Genomic DNA, 19,286 nt, shown 5'->3' on the forward strand with positions numbered 1-19,286 from the left:
AGTAATGACCAATTTATGGAAACATGGTCTTAACTAACAAGCTGTTTACTGAGCATATTTAATGAATCATTACATACAGTAACTTCCTCAGCCCTTTTGCCATAATGCTCTGTTCTCATAAAGAGCTCCAAGTCCATTGTCTGTGAACATAGACAATACACTTAAAAACAATTATAATTAACCTTCTTCTTAAGAACAATTATATTCAACAACAAACAAAAAAAACTAAACAGACTTCCTTGCCCCAGAGTCGTCAGGCTCATAATCATGTTCCAAAATGGGTTTTAACTTGGCTTCTTCTGGTTGTTTCTGTACCTCCTCTCGCCTGCTCCCATCTCTCAAAAGTGGAACCAAGGTCTTCCAGTTTTTCCCTGAAACTTATAAGCAAAGTGGCTATTAATGTTTTTTTCCTATAGAAACAGACCAGAATATTCCTGGTTTCCAACACAGAGGAAAGCTGATATAATATAAAGCACAAGTGAAGATTTTATTCTTTTAAGAGTTTTATTCTTCTGTCAGTTTTCCATTCTTTTAAGCTGACAAGTACACCCACTGATCTATGAACTGGGGCTCTTCTGTGCTGACTAGTGAGCTACTGCACTGTGGGGTTGGGGCATGACAGGGTGACTCCTGTGGTACACGCTGCCAAGGTGTGCCGGTCATTACCATAGAAACATCCAGAGTGAGGAACTGGAGGGAGCTAGAGAATTCCAAAGAATAAAACTGCAAAATGAATAAAGGGTTAGTTCGTTTTAATCCTTTTGCCCACTGTGTTCATTTAACAGCGGTTCATGTAGCTCTTCGAAATCTCACTGAGAGATGTATAAACTTGCACTGCATTATGCTGCCTCTATAACCAAATGTATTGTCTAATACCGTCAGAATATGGGAAGAACCAGAGAGTTTTCACGCCTGGATTCCTCACCTCTGCTTGACTTAAAAGAAAAACTTGAGTTTCGCTTCAAGCCCATGCTGTATCCGGGCTCCTCGTTGATTATGCCCAGATTAGTGTTCCATGTGGACCAGTTCACTTCATCGACTCTGGAGAGAGAACAAAAGTGATTTAATGTTGAAAGGGATCTAATTTATTCTCCAGAAAAGGATCTAGAGTCTCAAGGACCGTATGCACAGTATAACTTTGTGACGCATCCAGTTCTCTGTGTGGACAAGCTACTCAGATAATTCTTGTAGAATAGTAATTACTACTCAAGGTGCACAGCAATAATCCTGGAATTTTTGTGAAGTAAAGTGTTGCAGAATGGTGCTGGCCTAATCGTCGTGGCTGATTAATACAGAACATTAAACCCACAGGGAGCTTTAAAGTCCCTAATATACCAAATAAAATTCACCATCTACTGGATATTTGCAAAAGGCCACTCTCAGCCTGAGGACCAAGGCAACTGCCCATAAAGAATTCTGTAACATTCATCTGAGGAGAAACCTACCTGACTCAATTAAATTTATATCATACTATGCAGAGAAACACCAAGGGATTCCATAGTCACACTCCGTCCTTGTGTCCCAGGGCAGAGGGTTGGCTGTGGGCTGGTGAATCCGTGAGTATGCAGATCCACTGGCCAGTCACCACACAAGGAAGAGTTTGCGCTATCGCAGGCCTGCTGTGTAACAGTTCTGCCAGTGCTTCATGGTTTGGCAGGGGAATGCCATAGACGTCCCTGTTGCATAGGTCAGATACTCAATCTCTGCACTCTAGCCAGGATTCTCCACACGGAGAAATTTGTGTCCCAGTGGCCCAGGAAGTAAAGCAATGTAGAATCAGATATGGAAAGAAAAAGGCTCAGCTGCAGTATCTGTTCATTATCAGTTGAGCTATGATGCTGTTTTGAGACGGACAGTGATGAGAGGACATAATGCTGCTATTTTAATATAGAAGGTCTGCTTGGCATTCTGGTATCTCAGACCCAGCAGGCTGGACCAAGTCTATTGCAAATTGGACTAAGAACCCATTTCACTCACGGCACTGAACAGCCATCACTTAGTGTAATTTTTGGTCACCCTAAGTTTAAGAGATCTACATCCCATTACTAGTTATTGAGCCATCCCAGGCCTGTAGATGTGTTTCTGTAAAAGATTATCTATTTAAGATAAAACCAGGTTACCTGAAACACCATCTGTAATCGTCCTTGTCATCAGGTGTGGTTCCCACTAAGACTCGCTTCCCGGATCGGAATGAGCTTATCATGCAGTTCAGATAGCTGTTTTCGATATTCAAGATGGTGATGGCTCTCTACCAATTGAAAAAGGCAAGGAGAGTGAGGAACAGCTGGCATTTAACTATATTTATACAAATGTCGAGTCCTTTCTTCATAAAACAAGAATCCCCGAACTTTCACCTGCATTGTCAGCCTAGGGCAATGATCATACCAACCACAAAACATACAATTTCTCTAGAAGTGTGTCTTTTAAAATGATGGATGACTACTGTTATGTAGTTAGAACTACAGGGTTTCTTTTCGTACACAAAAGCTGACATGGCATTATCTGCAAACCTGGCAGAAGGCATTTGCTTTCCTCCAAGGCATAATCTCTATTTTTTCGTATTCTGATCATTGTTTTCCAGTGTCGAGAGCCTAAATGCCTTCAGGTTTTTTACTCTGTTATTGTCTAATAATAAAAATATTTATTTTCTTAAACTGCAAACATCTCTGAAATATTCAGTATATACCAAGAACATCTGCTTAAACAGTGCATCATACACCAGATGAGGAAAGGGACCAAGGACAGTCATACAGGCTTGTGCTCATGGGTAAGGAATCAGGAGATAGATAGATAAATGTCTCAGTCTTTCTATCAGGGATGGTCTAGACAGTATTTGGTCCTGCCATGAGGGCAGGGGACTGGACTCTATGACCTCTCAAGGTCCCTTCCAGTTCTAGAATCTATGAAAGACATGAAAATCTGCAAGTTAGAAACATACCAGTCCCTCCAGATTCCCCTTAAAGCGCTTATCCCCTAAGTTCTCTTTCTAGTTCCAACATGAAGACCAGAATCCTTGGGGGATCAACAAACCTGGAGTTTCCAGATGCTCTTACTCTCTTGTGCGATCTTGTTCACAGTTTCCCCCATCAGCGCAATCAGCATGTTGAGCAGGAGAATGTAGGTGAGGATGACGTAGAGGACCAACAGGATGACAAAGACAGACTTAAACTTGTAGTTCTCAGTGAACTCTAGATCTCCCATGCCAATGGTGAACTTAAACAGCTCCAGGCAGGTGTAATACAGACTGTTGTATGATGTGCGGCCACACTTCAGCTGGCTGAATCGGGTGCAGAGACAGCTGTCATTTTCACGTCCCTCATAATCATCTTCAATCAGAGTTACCACAGCTGTTGCAAATGGGAAGAGTGATGTATACAAGAAAAAGATACTCAGGAGACCATGCTCATTTTGAAAACAATGAAAAACTTGCAAAGATGTATCTGATTAGCCACAATATATTGATGGCCATCAACTGCAGGTGGAGTTGTGGGGAGTCAGCAGCTCTGAAAAATCAGTCCCCAGGATTCTAAAGTTGGGCACCCAACATGGAGGCATCCAAAATTAGAGATGACTTGAGAATGTGGTGTCTGAGTTTCTCCATCTGTGAAATGGAATAATGCTGCTTGGCATTATTTTGAGATCTATGGTAAAAAAACCCATTTTAAGCTAAATAGTAGTATTCTTTATTTTTTTTTATGTGGTAGAGATTTTGCACACGGGCGTGATGTAGATTTCTTAATTTCTAGTTGGTAAAGGGAATTCTAAATTAACTGAAAAGGTAATTTTTGCTAAATCTCATTGATTCTCTAAGAAAATATAACTCCCAAAGTGACATTACCTGTAGAAAATCCCAAGAGAAATACTAGGTAGACAAACATGAAGCGACATAAATCCCTCAGGATCATCTGCAACATGGAAACAGAACATTTTACAGGAATCTAACACAAACTGCAACCAAGAGTGGTGGAAAATCCTGATTTGGCTCCAAGAAGGAACTATACAGTGTGAACCCACTGCTCTTGCCTTACACTATGACTGAGTTTTCGAGTACTGGCTTTCAATATAGAGAACATTCCCTTTGGATCATTCATAAAACCTATTGGATGCATATGCAGTATATCTAATGCCAAATATATTTTCAACCTTTCATGTGTGAATCAAGCTAAGACAGTGTGGTTCTTTGTCCTCCTCTATAGACTACTTGGCTAGACCACATGAAGAGGTCAGACTTCTTTGTGGAGAAGGCCTGAAAATAAATCGAGGAGAGTAGAGTTAACTGACACGAGCCTTTTCAGACTCACTAGCAACAGTGAGTAGATTTTCCCCCGAAGGTGAAAATAAAGCTGCTCTCCCTGGTTTAAACCGTAAGGTTGAGTTGGCGGTGGTACTTTCCAGGCCTGTGAAAATTCAGCAGGGCTTGCCAGCTGCTCCCTAGACTGACCTTCTCAATCATGACAGAGTAAATCCCCATCTGCTGGAAGCCTCGGGTGTAGTACAGCATGTTAGCCCAGCCCAGTGCCAAGGAGAACACCATGGATGCCACATACAGTTCCTGGCCACAGAAGTACAGCACCACTGAACTCAGCAGGAACAGCGAGTGAACAAAGCTGAAAGACAAGCATAGTTCAAGCACAGAGTGCAGATCCTCCCAGGCAGGCGAGAAAGGAGGGATGAAGGCATAGAGAGTGGACTCAGGAACTCCCCAAAAGCATGTTAGAACCCATCTGGACAGACATGTCCTCTTAGGCCAACCTCCATCCCTTGAAAGATTCTTTCCTTTCATGCTTCACTTGTCTTCTGCACCCTCCACAATGCTTCTCCCCTAAATAACTCCCGAGTTTCCCGCATACCCCTGTTTCTCCAACCCAACTGCTGTTCTTCTGCCTTGCAGGATGTTGGCAAGACAAGCCACAATTCTCTGTTGTCCTCGAGCACTGCTCTCTCTGGCACTCCCTCTCTCTCACCACAGAGCTGGCAGCAGTTCAGGGAGCTGCCCTTTGTAGCAGCCTTCCGACTGCGGAAGGCAGAGGGCTCCAATAGCATAAAGCGGAAGGTACCATTGGGGACAAGAGAGGTTTCAGCATGGCCCAGTGCACAGGGCATTGAACTGCAAGTCAGGAGTCCTGGGATCAATTCCTGGCTCTGCTGGAGGACCCAGACAGTTAACCTCTCAGCACCTCACCTTCCCCACCTGTAAATGAGGGTTATGACCTGGAGCCACCTGTGTAAAGTGCTAAGAGAACTGGGGGATGAAAAGCACTGTGCTTATTTCAAAGCCTGTACATGCAGGCTCCTAAATGCCACATTCAAACACAAATAAAGAAGTTGCTGAGAAGCTTACAAAAGAACCTCACTGTAACTGTCAGCTAGCAGAGTCTTTAATGAGGGCCGCCTCTGCACGAAATATTGTATCTGCAAAAAAGGGAGACGAAAAACCAGTTTCAGGTTGGCAAGTACATTTCCACTGTGAATCTTCCCAAGGGACCCATCATTCTGTATCTAAGTGCTGATTGTTATCTGGATCAAACTTGTTGGAAATACTGCTGCAACCACTGCCCAGCTAAGTGCTGGGGAGGTCTGCTGAGCCGGGTCCAAGCTGAGAAAAGGGAAACAGCTAACCCTAAGTTAGCCCACAAGAACCTCTCAAAAGCAACACACATTCCAGTAAGCATGAGCCTCAATTATGGTTATCCCCTCAGTGTAGCACTACTCTGGAGCTTCCAGCTTCTGTGGGATCAACAGCCCATTTGCTCACTGGTTTGAGCAACTGTGATCACATTGCACTTGCTGTGTGTTCTTTACGCTGGCCACCATACCGTAGCAGTTTGTGTTTAAAATAGCACTGATGATCTCTAAAGTCCTTAATGGTGCAGGCCCTGGCTATATTCAATACCCCCTTAAGGCTTGTGTCTGTGCTCAGGCACTCCCAGACTTTGTAGGACCTGCCTTCTCATACAGTAGGACGACAGGCAACTGCACCTTAGCTTTGTAACTCAGTAGAAACCTGACAGCTCCTGGCCATGCCATTAAAAACTCTCTGTAGCTTTCAAGTGAGGGATGGATTCTAATAGCAGCTAGCCCAAATCAAGGGGGGCACCTATTTTTGGCTCCCACCTATCCACATGGCTCTAAGGAGAAATGTCAAAGCTCTTACCCCTCTGAAAAAGAAATAGAGACCTCCCAGCACACTCAGGATCTCTCCAATGACACGAAAACACTCCTCGGTGGTGTATTCAAATTTGAATGGAGGCTGCATAACACAGGAGCAAAGGATCAGCACAGCTGAAGATGGAAAAGGACCTGTCAGCTGAGCAGTTGAAAGTGCTTGGCTTCCCCTAGGATTGGTCCCTAAAAGCACTGCTTCCTCCATTCTCCAAGGAGGGGTCTGGAGGAGGAATCCTTCCTCTGCACTTTTTCTCCCCCTCACTCGGGTAAGAAGGAAGAACCGTTAAAGCTCTGGCACCAATAACATGACTGGCAGCCTGGGAATTCATCCCCGGGGTGGTCACACTGAAGAACATGACCAGTGAAGTACCTTTCCATGTTTCTCCACAGGTCTGAAGTAGGCGGCCATGGTGAGTATGATAATGTGCATAGCATAAACAAAGAAGTTGAAGTAAAATAGGCGTTTGACGAATCGGTCCCACTTATCCTGCAGCAGCCTGTTCAGGGGCTCTACCAGCAGCATCTCATGGCGATTCTGCGAGGGGGATGAGAGAGAGAGAAGGAATGCGAGTCCCAAAGAAGCCAATACACACATAAGATGAGAGAGCACCTGCCAAAGGCCTTTGCAAACAGTAAATGAAATCTCATTGTCCCCAGTGTGACATTATGAGTGTAATATAATATTTCATTGGAAGGTGACAGGGCCAGAAGGAGTTAATTAACTCACAGACTGACCTGACCCATCGTGGAACTTTACAGACTTGTTAGGAAAATATGTAAATGAATAGAGCTTTGAAATGCAAGTCGGCATTGTTAGAGGTAGAAGGGTAGATGTTTGCTCAGGTCTTGTGATGTAAGCAAACAAGTCTTGTCTATTGCTATAGCTTTGATTCAAAGACAAAAAAAGGAATATTAACATTTAGGAAGATACTTGAGTGAAATAGTATTATTGTCTATATGTTTCTTTGAAAGTTGTGGTAACCTGTATCTGAACTGTTTAATGGATAAATTATCCTGTGCTAATTGCCATGATGTTTGGAAGAAGGAAAGTTAAGCCTATTGTTTTCTCAGGCCAAAAGACTGCTGGAAATGTATAAAAACCCTGGGACAAGATCCTTCTTCATCTCAGATCTGCTTTGGGTTTCAAGAGGGGGAAACCTTAAGCCACAAGGATTGAGATCCCCAGTCACTGACTGGAGTCACCCTGAATATGGACTTTGCATTATAACCTATGGACTATATCTAAAAAGACTTTTGGCAACTACAAGCTCATCTCTGCTATGTATCTGAACCTCAAGAACCGAATTCAAGTCTGTATGTATATTGATCTTTTAACCAACAGTCTTTTTTTTTTTAGCTTAGTTAATAAAATTAGCTATAAGCATGTATTTTGGGTAAGATCTAAGTTATAATTGAACCTGGGTGTGTGGCTAATCTTTTGGGATTGGAAGAACCTTTTCATTTATATGATGAGATAAGATTCTCAGTAATCATCATCATCATCATATCTGACATGTGTGTCTGGATGGAGGCCTGAGGCTGGGTACTTTAAGGGAACTGCGTTATTTGGACTTTTGAGTAACCAGTAAGGTACGATAGAAGCTGTTTTGTGCTAGCTTGGTAAATCTAAGTATTGGAATAACCACCAGTCTGGGGTTTGTTTGCCCCGTTTTGTCTGCAGTTCACCCTAATTGAGTGACCTCATCTGGCTCCCACGGGCAGCATCGTCACACCCAGCGAACATATTCTCCAATCCCCGAAAGGCAGGGAAGTGTTATTATCCCAGTTTCACAGACAGGGAAACTAAAGTAGAATGATTTGTCCAGGGTTGCTCAGTGAGTTAGGAGCATAGCTGAGAACGGAACCCTGGAGGCCTGACTCCCAGTCCCCTGCTCTAACTAAAATGTTTCTCTCAGGAGCCCAAAGGAGTGCCAGGGAATGACATACAACACAGAGGCTTGCTGAATGGTATGACTGTACCCTTACTTGTCTGAGCGAGCATTCCTGTGAACGGTACTGCTGGCTTCAAGCCAAAGGGGACTATTTGCAATAAAGAGTCCCAGGATTAGCTTCCACAGTCAGGTGGGCAAAAGGAATGTCAGTGTATAGACTCGTGCCAAGAACGAAATTACATCTCTGCGCTGTTCCTGATCACTTTTCACTCGTAACAAAGCTCTGCAAAATGGTGCAAACCGTCAGAGACACGCACTACACAGAACACAGCTGACCACTGAACCCAGTAAGAAAGTGCAGAGGAGGTTTCATACTCACTGGTGTTTTGCTGCTATACGCAATAATCTCAAGCACTGAGTTTTTCTCACACGTGTCTATGGAGGACAGGTCATAAAGAGATGAGTGGACGGGTCCATAGGCCCATTCGGTGAACTTCCTAGACAGATGCCTACACTCAGGCTCTTTGATCTCTCGTCTAAGGATATAGGCGAAAATCTGATCATAAAAGAATAATATGACCAACATTTCAGGTGTGGTAGATTTTTTGTTATTCAGTTTCTCAGTAACACAGGAATTCAGATTGCACCCTGGCTTAACTGCACTGATGTCAAGCCATTGGGATACTGTACAGCTCACAATATCCAAAAGCCAGTGATCTCATTGGCTTCTGGGCAATGGGGCAATATGAATGTGGCAAATGGACTAATGCAGTAGCACAAAGAGGTGTCTCTCTGGTCTCTTCCAGTTAAGATTTGTGTCTATCTTTGGCCTCTCAAACCTAAAACAAACATCTAGAGGCACCTGTTTTGTATCCCTTTGAGGTCACTGTCTTGGTGAATGGGAAATGTTTTGGAATTGGCCATGTCAGCCAGTCAAAGATGCACTTCCTACTCCACCTGAGATAGCAGCCAGGGCACTTTTACTGTTTCCATCTAGGCTGACATATGTGTAGTGATACTACATGACTCCCTTTGGACACATTACCTAGACTACATCAAAGCTTTGCTTTTTAAACTCCAGCATTAAGTCCTGCAAAGTTTTCCACTGTCTTGGTCTGCTAGGCCCAGGCAGCAAGTAATGACATGTACCCAGTGTAAATGTTTTTATTATACTGTGTGTCATTTGAAAGGGTAACAGGTATGTGTCCACCTACCCCTATCTTCCCTTTCTTTGCAGCCAAGGTTAAAGGAGTCAGTCCTTTCTTGTTAGTGATCTCTTCCAGCTTCAGCATCGGGTTAATTTTGGCACCAAGGATCAAAATGTTGTTATACACTTTTGTTACAAACTTGGTGTTATCTTTGGTGTTATCTGCAATCTCCACAAGGGCATGCAGAACTGTATTGCCCATAGAGTCCTGGCCAGCTATGTTGGCTGGATGATACCGATTCTCGAGGAGGAATTTCACAATGCCTAGCTGGTTGGTGCAGGCAGCCAGGGAAAGAGGCAGTTCACCTAATGGCAAGCAACATAAACCACTGGTCAGAAAAAACTCACCATATGTACAAAAGTCACCTTTATGAGCTTAAAAGTGAAGGAGAATCTGAAACCTCTGCAGGTTTGAAACCTCACACCATGACCAGACGGGTGAGCAGTTCTCCATCAAATACTGTACCAAATCTTAGTCTCATTGTAAAAACTGTATTTCCCTATGAATTTAAGCACTGCATAAAACTTGTGCAGGCCCTCTAAATATGGGTGAATTTCCCTCACTAGTGAAAATGTTCATACCTTGCTGATCAATACATGGGAGCTATCTGGACACAGCATGTGACGAGTTGAAAAAAAAACAAAACAGAATTATCAAATTAGAAATGCATATTGAATGGTCCCTATGTATTTTGGTTAAAAGGACTGAATGTGTTAAGGGAGTTTTCCCCCAAAAAAAGAGGAATTATATTTGGACCTCACACATTAAGTTTTAGGCAGAAAAAAATAAAATTATGCTTGGATTATAACATCCTATTCCCACTGAAAATAGATGGCTATAGAAATATTGAGTGCAGGGCTAGAAGGTGCCTTTAATAATGATACAACCCATCAAGAGATAGAGAGATAGTTCAGAGGACAAATGGGGTTAGGTACACATCTTGCACTGAATATCAATGGGAAATGCATGCCTAACTGCCTTAGCTCCTTTGTAATCCCAGCCCCCATTAGGGAAATACTAGGGAAGGTTGGATTAGCCCTTCTGCTATTTGTGGGTCATCTGGTCCCCCATAATCAGGAGTATTTGAACAGCTCACATTTGGGACAACTCTCTTGGTTACTTGATCAGTGACTGAAATCATATCATGTGCCTTGTTTTCCTTACCAAAATAAAAGCCAGGTTTCCCTTTGATTTTTCTGAAGAACTCCCCGTGGGCTCTCGCATGAACGTCTGCTCCATTTTGGACCAAGAGCTTCACCAAGTACATATTCCTCCTCTCGATGGCAATATGGAGAGCGGTCTGACCTAGGGAAACACTCATCAGACCACAGAAATCTCACTTCACATAACACAGAGAAACAGCTGCCAGATACTACAGGCTCCTTCTTCTGAGGTTAATGCAATGCTGGTGAAAAGGGACAAATTGAACAGCCCTGGAGACTGAAGTGCTCTATTTATCAACAGAATGGAGACAATAGAGGCAGCAAATGCAGGCTTCCTTGCTCCCCGGCCAATGTGCTCTGAACCCTATCCCACCAATGTACATCTAGAAGAGGAAGAAAATTAGACCACGTTAACCAAACATGTCACTGGCAGAAATAGCAGATGTGATCCAGGTATTTCAAGAACACAAGTGCTGGCTCTCCAGCAGTTTGTGGTTCTGCTTTCCTAGAACCTGAGCTTCATTCTTGGTTACATTCAGAGAAATGCCTAAAGGGCTCAGACAGTCCTTTGTAGTCTATCTCCAGTCTTTCTATACAGACTTAGGCTCAGGTAAGGCCAGTCTCCCAGCTGCCTTTCTTACCCTTATAATAGTTGTCAGTATATTCTGCATTAACTAATTCTTTCAGATTGCCTGTCTTCTCCGCAATTTCCAGAAGCAGGGGAATGGTATCATTCTTCCCATCATGCAGATTCAGCATGGCTTTCAATAAGCAGGTTTTCCCAGTTTCCGGCTCTGTAACATAGAGGGTTACGGCTATAAAAAGGGGCATTACAAACCTGCCCTCTGACACCTAGGCATGCAGTAATCACAAGGGATCTGGGATCTTCTGAATGGATGGAAGAACCCAGGGATATTTAGGGTTTCACAAATAACCTCTCAAACTTTTCTGAAATTTCCAGCGTCTTTATAGAGAATTGCCCAGTCCATGGGAAACTACTGTATGACGCAGAACCCTCTGCAATGTCTTACCATGTATTTAAGTGAACACCATTCTGATCTTTTAATATCAGCAGCGCTGCTGGAAGAGGGAAATGGCATTTGGATGCATCTGACATTACTAGGTACCTTTGAACTCATTGTCTGTGAGATGCTTCCGCGTCTCATGGAGATAGATCTGCAGGTCATTCAGATCACTTGTGTCACCTTCGGCCACAGCATCAAAGATCCTTCTACGATCATAGAACTTGAAAGCTTTTTCTGAGCAGCTTGCAATGGAACTGGTACATAGGAGCCTGACAAAGATAAGTTTAGTTACTGAAACATAAGGATTAAGCAAGTCTCTTAAAAACCACCAAACAATTATACTTCCATTACTGGCTTTCAGTGGCACACACATTAGTGAATATTACACATATGAATTGTACAGTTTGTAATATCATAAAGGTTTAGACAAGCAGATGTACTGGTGAAATTATGTTTTTACTGGTGAAAAGTTAAGAACAAGAACTTAAATCCAATTAAGCAACTAAGTCTAACATCTGATCACGCTCCTGGGAGCCAAGAACTCCTGAGTTCCAATCCCAGCTGTACCACGGATTCACTGTATAGCTTTGGGTAAATGATACAGTGCAACGTTTTCAAAAGTGCCCACTAATTTTGAGTAAGACACCAAAGAGTTTGATTCCTAGAGGCACTGAGTGCGCTCCTATTGATTCATTTGGAGAGTAGATTGCATTCAGAGATACAGCTCCAGGATGGGCAATAGTCATTAAATGTACCAAAGTATTTGAGATACTTCCTGTTCTTTAAAGCATAGGAAATACTTAAATATCTGCTGTAAAATCAAATACTGTGAAGCAATGGGTAAATGCTGAGCTATGCAACCCAACCCCTGTCATAACATATATCCAATATATCAGGAACTTACTTGGCAAATTGATTGTGTATTTTTGCCCTTTCCATATTGACATTAAACTTGATGACGGGAGCAGACCCCATGTGGTCCATCTGGTACAAGGAGTCCATGGGTGCCATGTTCTTATCGCCATCCCCCATCCCAAAGCGGCCTCGTCTAGCGAAGATGTTGCTTTTGGGCAGCTGCTGTACCTTTGTGCTCTGGCTTCCCTGAAGGCTTTCAAGGGTTCCCAGACTGGAATCCTCACCATCTGTGTGCTCGTCCGTGACTTCAGAGTCCTCCACATCAGAACTGCCAAGTTTCCTCATCTTTCCAAGGATGGATGACATGGCCAGCAGGCTGCAGGGAACCCAGTGACATTAATACTGCCACCTGATAAACTATGCAGAGCTTAGTCTGGCTTCAGTATGACTCTTCAACAGTTAGAAAATGAGTTGCTTTCTTTTTCTTTTAAGTGAAGGTGCTGGCTGCCATCCTGTATTACCAGAGCAGGTACGGCAGCAGTATACGCTTTCTACTCACTGCTCCTCTTAGCCTATGTGCCTCATCCCTGATCTGGAGAGACCAACCACTGCTTTGGGTTAAGAGAGGAATTCAAAGGAATTCTGCTGAGATTACCAATGAGGAAGCCAATTGATGCCAATTGTGGTCAAGCTTCTTGTGATGTGGTCACTTGTTCACTAAGGCTGGGGCTGTGTCTTTTCTATTCTATTACCTCATCACCTCCAACTCGTTTCATACGAGCCCATCAAACAGCTATTAGATGGTACATTGTTCAACTGCCACCACCGTTCTGGTGATAAACACTGACTTGGTATTCTGCTTCACAGACAAACCAAGCCTCTTCTGGCTCACAAAGCTCTGACTTACAGTAAAACAATCAGGGGTAAGGTCTTGAAGGAAACTCAATAGAGATTCTCCCCACACCCCACTAGCCAGGACCTGGCAGACACTGGGAAATAAAATGGCAGACTTACAGAGTGTTACAAAGCCAGGAGCAAATAAAAATAAATACATGCCAGGAGGGAAAGATTGCAGGACCAGATGTCAGGTCCTTGTGCATGCTGGGGAGGAAGAGGAAACAAAGACACGTGGAGCTCTTGTAAGGCTTATGGAAAGGTATAAATTACTACACAGGCACGTTGATCTGGTATGGTTCTGTTATCCTGTCTTGGAAGGCACCAATATCAAAAATGAAAACCTCACTAACAAGGCAGTATCTGGTAGTGTGAAGAGAAATTTTTCTCTTCACCCCGCAGCAATCTACTGATGCCCTAAAGCATGAGGTTTCACTGTTCATGTCTTCATCTATATAGTTTTTTTTTACTTTGTTCATGAAATAATTTTTACAGTAGCCTACTATGAACATGAAGAGAAGAAATGTGACACGAAGGATCTGGTCTTCATCAGCCATGAAGCCATCCTCAGCAAAGGGGCTACTCCTCACCAGGTGAAGCACTGAACTGTTTAGAAAGTGACTTTTAGCTCACAGTGACATGTCCTTTAGCATTTTGTTAGGCAGGCAGCTTGAGTTTTCTGCATGCTTCAACATAACTATTCACATGAATAGCTCCTAACCTGGAGGAAATAGCCTCCGTATGTGAAATCAGTATGCAGCGACATTCCCTTTGGGATGATCCAGCAAAGAAGAGGCTGCAGCACTGATTAATAAACCAAGTGATATGGAAAATAATTTTTACTACTTCTGGGGGCATTCTGTGCCAAAAATATTAACAATTCTGCACACAATATTTTAAGATTCTGCAAATTTTATTTGTCAAAATAACACTGCAGAATCATGCCAGTTTCAATTATTTTGGTAATTTATTTCAAAATCCCTGTCATCAAGTATGTCTGTACCAATACAGACACACACAAAAATTTCCCTGGGAGTAGAGAGTTAAAGAAACCCCTATGACAACCCAGCTCCTCTTTCTCTGCCCCCCTTTCCCCCCAGAGCCCAGCCATGAGGCCAGACACCCACAACCACTCCCCTGCAGAGCCCACATGCAAGTCCCTCCCAGCCCAGGTACCCCCTCACCCCAGCCCAGACACCCGTTCTCCCTCTCTGCCCAGGGATCCAGAGGGAGACACATCCTGATGCTTGTACAGAGGTTCCAGGCTTGCACAGAGTTTCCTGCATGCTGCCCTCTCCTTCTCTCAGGGAACATGCTGGGAACTGCAGCTGCCAGGAACCCTCTAACTTCCTCTCCTTCCTCCCAGCAGTGTCTTCTATGTACAAGCTGGGCTCTGCCGAGTCCAGTGGCTCCTAGAAGCGCTGCAGTCCATTTCTGTGGGGGGGATAGAAAATTCTGCTTGCACATTAATTTCTGCAAAATTCTGCATTGCACAGTAGTGCAGAATTCCCCCGGGAGTAAAATTTTACACAGGATCATAGGGCAAACTACATCACCTCAGAACATCATAGATCCCTGGCAAGGAGAAAACAATCTCTTTGCACATGAGTAATTAAAGCTCAAAGTAAGTTTCTCTGTTTGGAAACAAGAAGGCTAACTCTGCTCTGACAAGGATAAATCAGGAGTATCTCATTTATATGAAAGGAGTTGCACCAGTTGGTAAGCAACAGCAGAATCAGGTCCACGGCATCTACCACAAATAAGCTCTCATTCTCCCTTTGCCCATCTGATGAGAGTCCGGGGATACAAGAAGGGAAGAGGGCAAGTTGTGTTAGTTGCAGGATAAGCATCAATCAAGAGAAACAGGATAAAATAAGGAGCTGACAGTGGGGAGAGCAGATGAGAAAGGGATGGAGAGAGGAGGTGTGCTAAAGAAATGAATGAAACAGGTGTCCAGCAAGTTTGAAATGTCAGATGTTGCTGAAAGGGGTTTGGAGGACAGGACTGCAAGAAGATGCTAAGTTGTTGTGGATGGGCCTGTTTAGAGCACATAACTAGATGGGTAGTAATTAGTCTTTTGTGAGTAGAGGTTAAGGATATTACTCCAAAAGGTTGATCTATTAGCCAGTGAACTGGGCCTCCACCAATGTCTTTGCGCATGAGGGCTGCATCTCAGCCATGTAAGAGCAAAGAGACGTTTGGCTAACATGGGAAATTACCACCTACTGACTTCAGTGGAGTCACAGTGGTGTATAATTGGTGTAAAAGACTGGAGAACCAGTTCCAGTAAAGATAACCACTAGACAGGTGGACCTTGGAAGCTAATAGTCACCTCCGGGACACTAAAAAGGCAAAAAGGACAGATTACTATAGATAAGTAATATCTGGAAGGCCAGCACTTTGATTTTGTTTGATTTACAATTACAACAAATGTTAAAATGAAGTGGTGCTGTAGCCGTGATGGTCCCAGGATATTAGAGAGACAAGGTGGGAGAGGTAACATCTTTTATTGGACAGAAGTTGGTCCAATAAAATATATTACCTCATCCACCTTGCCATGCTAAAATAAAGACTGTTTCTAGACTGTTTTATTATTAAAGTGTTTTAAACAGCCAAGTGTGCATGCAGTGTGATCAAGAGGAAATGAGGCAAACACGGACACATTGAGGCGAATGTGACATGCAGGTAGGAACTGCTGCTTATATCATTATTAGATGTAAAGTACTCTGGAGGATCAGTAGTAGAGAAAGCAATTCACTGTACCCCTTTTGAACTTCGACACAGCCAGATTTGAGAGTGTGTGGAATGTCCTCCTACGAAACATTTCCTGAAATCCCAGATTGTCTGGAAAAATCTAATGCTTTGAAAACTAGGGTTTTATGAAATCCTGCTACAGCAAGTGCCCTTCTCAGCCATAAACAGACCTCCAGGCTAAGAATCAGGGCCAGCTCCAGGCCACAGTGCGCCAAGCACGTGCTTGGGGCGGGATGCCGCAGGGGGCGCTCTGCCACTTGCCAGGAGGGCGGCAGGCAGCTCCGGTGGAGCTCCCACAGGCGTGCCTGCGGAGGGTCCGCTGGTCCCGCGGCTCCGGTGGAGCATCCACAGGCACGACTGCGGGAGGTCCACCAGAGCCGTGGGACCGTCGAACAGCAGAGCACCCCCCGCGGCGTGCTGCCGTGCTTGGGGTGGCAAAATTGCTAGAGCCAGCCCTGCTAAGAATTATTATGTATACAAGCAGTAGCTGGCCGGTGACCTCAACTGTGCTTACGGTGGCGAGTTAGCAAGACCACAGTTACAGTTATATCAGAATTTTCAGTTCAGTAGGATTCATTAACCCCTAAATCAATGGCACCTATACAATTTCCTATGGAAGTAAACATTGAATGAGAATGTCGTTGCCTGTTTGAATTTTCATTAACGATACACAATGTGTATCTAACAAATTCTTAAAATATTCATATATACATGTACAGCATCAACAACAAAAATAGAAAAATGTTAAAATGACATCTACCATAATTTAGCTTTGGGCTGCATTTTTGCTTAAATTTCCAGTTCTGTGGGTCCCTCACAAAAATAAATTGAAATAAATAGAAAAAAAGCTTTTCCTAATATCTTAAATTATTCTGTAAAACAGGAAATAATGCAAAAAATAACTTTTCATTTACAGTTCGATATTAAAATACTTAAGAACTATACAATGTTATGTGAAATAATCAATAGTGGGTTTAAAGAACGAAAAACACTGCAAACAAAATAATCATGGGTTTTTTCCTTTGAGGGGGTGGGGGTGTCTCCTTTAAGTGAATGTATATCTGGCCAAAAATGCCAGACTGGAACCTGGAGAGTATAGGCAGCAGCACAATGACCTCTCTCTCATTGCCTTATCAATACGCCATAACCATTTTAATCATTCCAAAAGCTTTAGTTTTAAAAACACTTGGTAGAAACTTCAATAATGACAGGAAAGCTACTCAGCCTCATACAGATCTGAATCTGCAAGATGTAAGCATCTTCCACAGTGACTTAAAAATTCACTGGAAAGATATTGTCTTTAAATTTCTCATGTGCTATCCAGATAAAATGTACCTAATTTGGGCTCTTCTAATCCAGTGTATATCAAGATTGCACAGTGACTTAAAAATTCACTGGAAAGATATTGTCTTTAAATTTCTCATGTGCTATCCAGATAAAATGTACCTAATTTGGGCTCTTCTAATCCAGTGTATATCAAGATTCAATCCTATACAACAAGATAAATGAAAATATTGCTTATAAGAGCCTCCAACTGAAGTACAGCTAGTGATAAATAGCAAAGGGTAATTTACAAACAATGCACAAGCATGCTATTCAAATATACATGCAAGACTTACAAAAGCTCCAGAAAAATGCCACCTTCTGCAAAATAATCCAGTTTCAATAAGTACTCTGATCTTCAGGAGTTTTTTCCCCCTAGTTTTCAGAAGTCCGCTCTTCTTAGGTGATTTGTTTGGAGCAACATCACAGATCTTCCCTCCACTTTGTTTGTCTGCGGAATTGTTCTACACTCTGATCGTTTTGTAAGTCTGAGGATGTGCACTAGAACATTAACTTGACTAATATAATAATTAAGAACTATCCTAGAAGCAGAAGTAACAGCAGCAGCTATTCCCGAGAGTGTATCAAAGCTCTTTACAAGAATCCCAATTTTTTTTTTCAAATTACATTTAGCAATGGACACTCCTTTCCAGATTTCCTCTTCAGATACATTCAGCCTGGGAAAGTCAGTTTTTGTGGTTCAGCTGTACACATCACTTAATGTGAAAATTTGTAGAGATCTTTTCTGAGATCGTTCATCTTTGCAGTGGCTGTTAGTGATGTTATAATAAAGATCTACATACTATCCAAAGAAGAGTTTGATTACAAACAGAGTTGATGAACTTCGAAAACCAATTAAAAAATCCAAACACTATTTTATTAATTTGTTTACACACCACGTTTTATTGAAATAACACATGCTTACCTTAATCAGCTGTGAAAAATTAATGTAAGTGTAGTTTGAATGCTTGAAGTATTTCCTTACCTCAGGCAGGCTAGTTGTATTAATCTGTCCTTCTGTCTAGGATATCTACATCAAGGAATGGGCTAGAAAGACAAAGCAATTCTAAAAGATATGCTCTAGCCCAGACAGAAGCTTGGGACTTGATACAGGAATCACTGGGTGAAATCTCTGGCCTGTACGCTGCAGGAGATCAGACTAGATGATCACAATGGCCCTTTCTGGCCTTAACATGTATGCAAACGGATGCTGCAATAGTCACAGCAAATTGTAATTACATTCATCAAAACAGCCTATGACATTTTGTTCAGAACAAATAAAATGCCTGTTTATTAATACTTAAGTATAAATTAACAATAGGCCAGATCCTCAGCTGGTGCTACTGGAAGGAACTACTTCTTCACTGATTCCCCAGACCTGGACTTGATAAGCGAACTAGATATTTGATTGTAGGAACAAGTACTTTTCCTGAACAGGTGAGCATTTAGCACTTGATCTACCACTGACCATCAGAGTTTGAGTTTATATTCAAACAGCAGGGTTTGATTCTGTTCTGGTTTATTCAACAATATATCTGGAGCAATTCCTTTTGAAGTCAATGGAGTTAAACAAGTGGAGAAGAGAAGAGTCAAGCACCCAGTGTCCATATTTGTCACAGATACATCTCCAGATTTCAGACATCCTGGAAACAGAAAGTCTCAATGTATCCATAAAGGAAAATTAAAGCAGCCAGAGGAGTGAATGAAACCAGAGACAGTGGCAGTTTGTTACAGCTAGAGAGGGTTGAGGGGAAGTGAGGGGACAACACATACAAAAGAAATAGGAAGACTGCAGAATCTGAACTTGCCTGCAGGAATGTGTGACCTACAGCTTATCCTATTTATGTTTTGCTCAGGGGAGTCACTGGAGGCAAGTTTCCAACAAAATTTCTTTAGAATCAAATCGATCCTCTACTTCAAAACAAAACCAGACAAACCTGGGCACTTGTCCCCAGTATAAAGTCTGCTATGGGAAAGATTCACATATTGAAGGACATAAGGCAGCAC

At 42.7% G+C, this 19,286-nt stretch overlaps 1 protein-coding gene across 2 annotated transcripts; it reads right to left on the reverse strand.

Moving 5' to 3' along the window:
- Nucleotides 1-29: 29 nt before the first annotated feature.
- Nucleotides 30-17,043, reverse strand: TRPV1 (transient receptor potential cation channel subfamily V member 1). 2 transcript variants are annotated; one of them, XM_050929563.1, is made up of 15 exons: nt 12,358-17,043; nt 11,556-11,722; nt 11,070-11,222; nt 10,430-10,570; nt 9,272-9,570; nt 8,437-8,613; nt 6,536-6,700; nt 6,155-6,250; nt 5,342-5,412; nt 4,442-4,607; nt 3,839-3,905; nt 3,031-3,347; nt 2,121-2,248; nt 926-1,041; nt 30-377 (listed from the first exon to the last, which is right to left on the reverse strand). In XM_050929563.1, the coding sequence occupies exons 1-15, from the start codon at nt 12,672-12,674 to the stop codon at nt 226-228; spliced, it is 2,532 nt and encodes an 843-aa protein (XP_050785520.1). In that variant the 5' UTR covers nt 12,675-17,043; the 3' UTR covers nt 30-225. The 2 variants fall into 2 exon arrangements, with proteins under 2 accessions (XP_050785520.1, XP_050785522.1); XM_050929565.1 differs by lacking the exon at nt 8,437-8,613.
- Between the last annotated feature and the right edge of the window lie 2,243 nt (nt 17,044-19,286).

The sequence above is a fragment of the Gopherus flavomarginatus genome, chromosome 19 (genome assembly GCF_025201925.1).
Source record: "Gopherus flavomarginatus isolate rGopFla2 chromosome 19, rGopFla2.mat.asm, whole genome shotgun sequence".
Classification (NCBI taxonomy): Eukaryota; Metazoa; Chordata; order Testudines; family Testudinidae; genus Gopherus; species Gopherus flavomarginatus.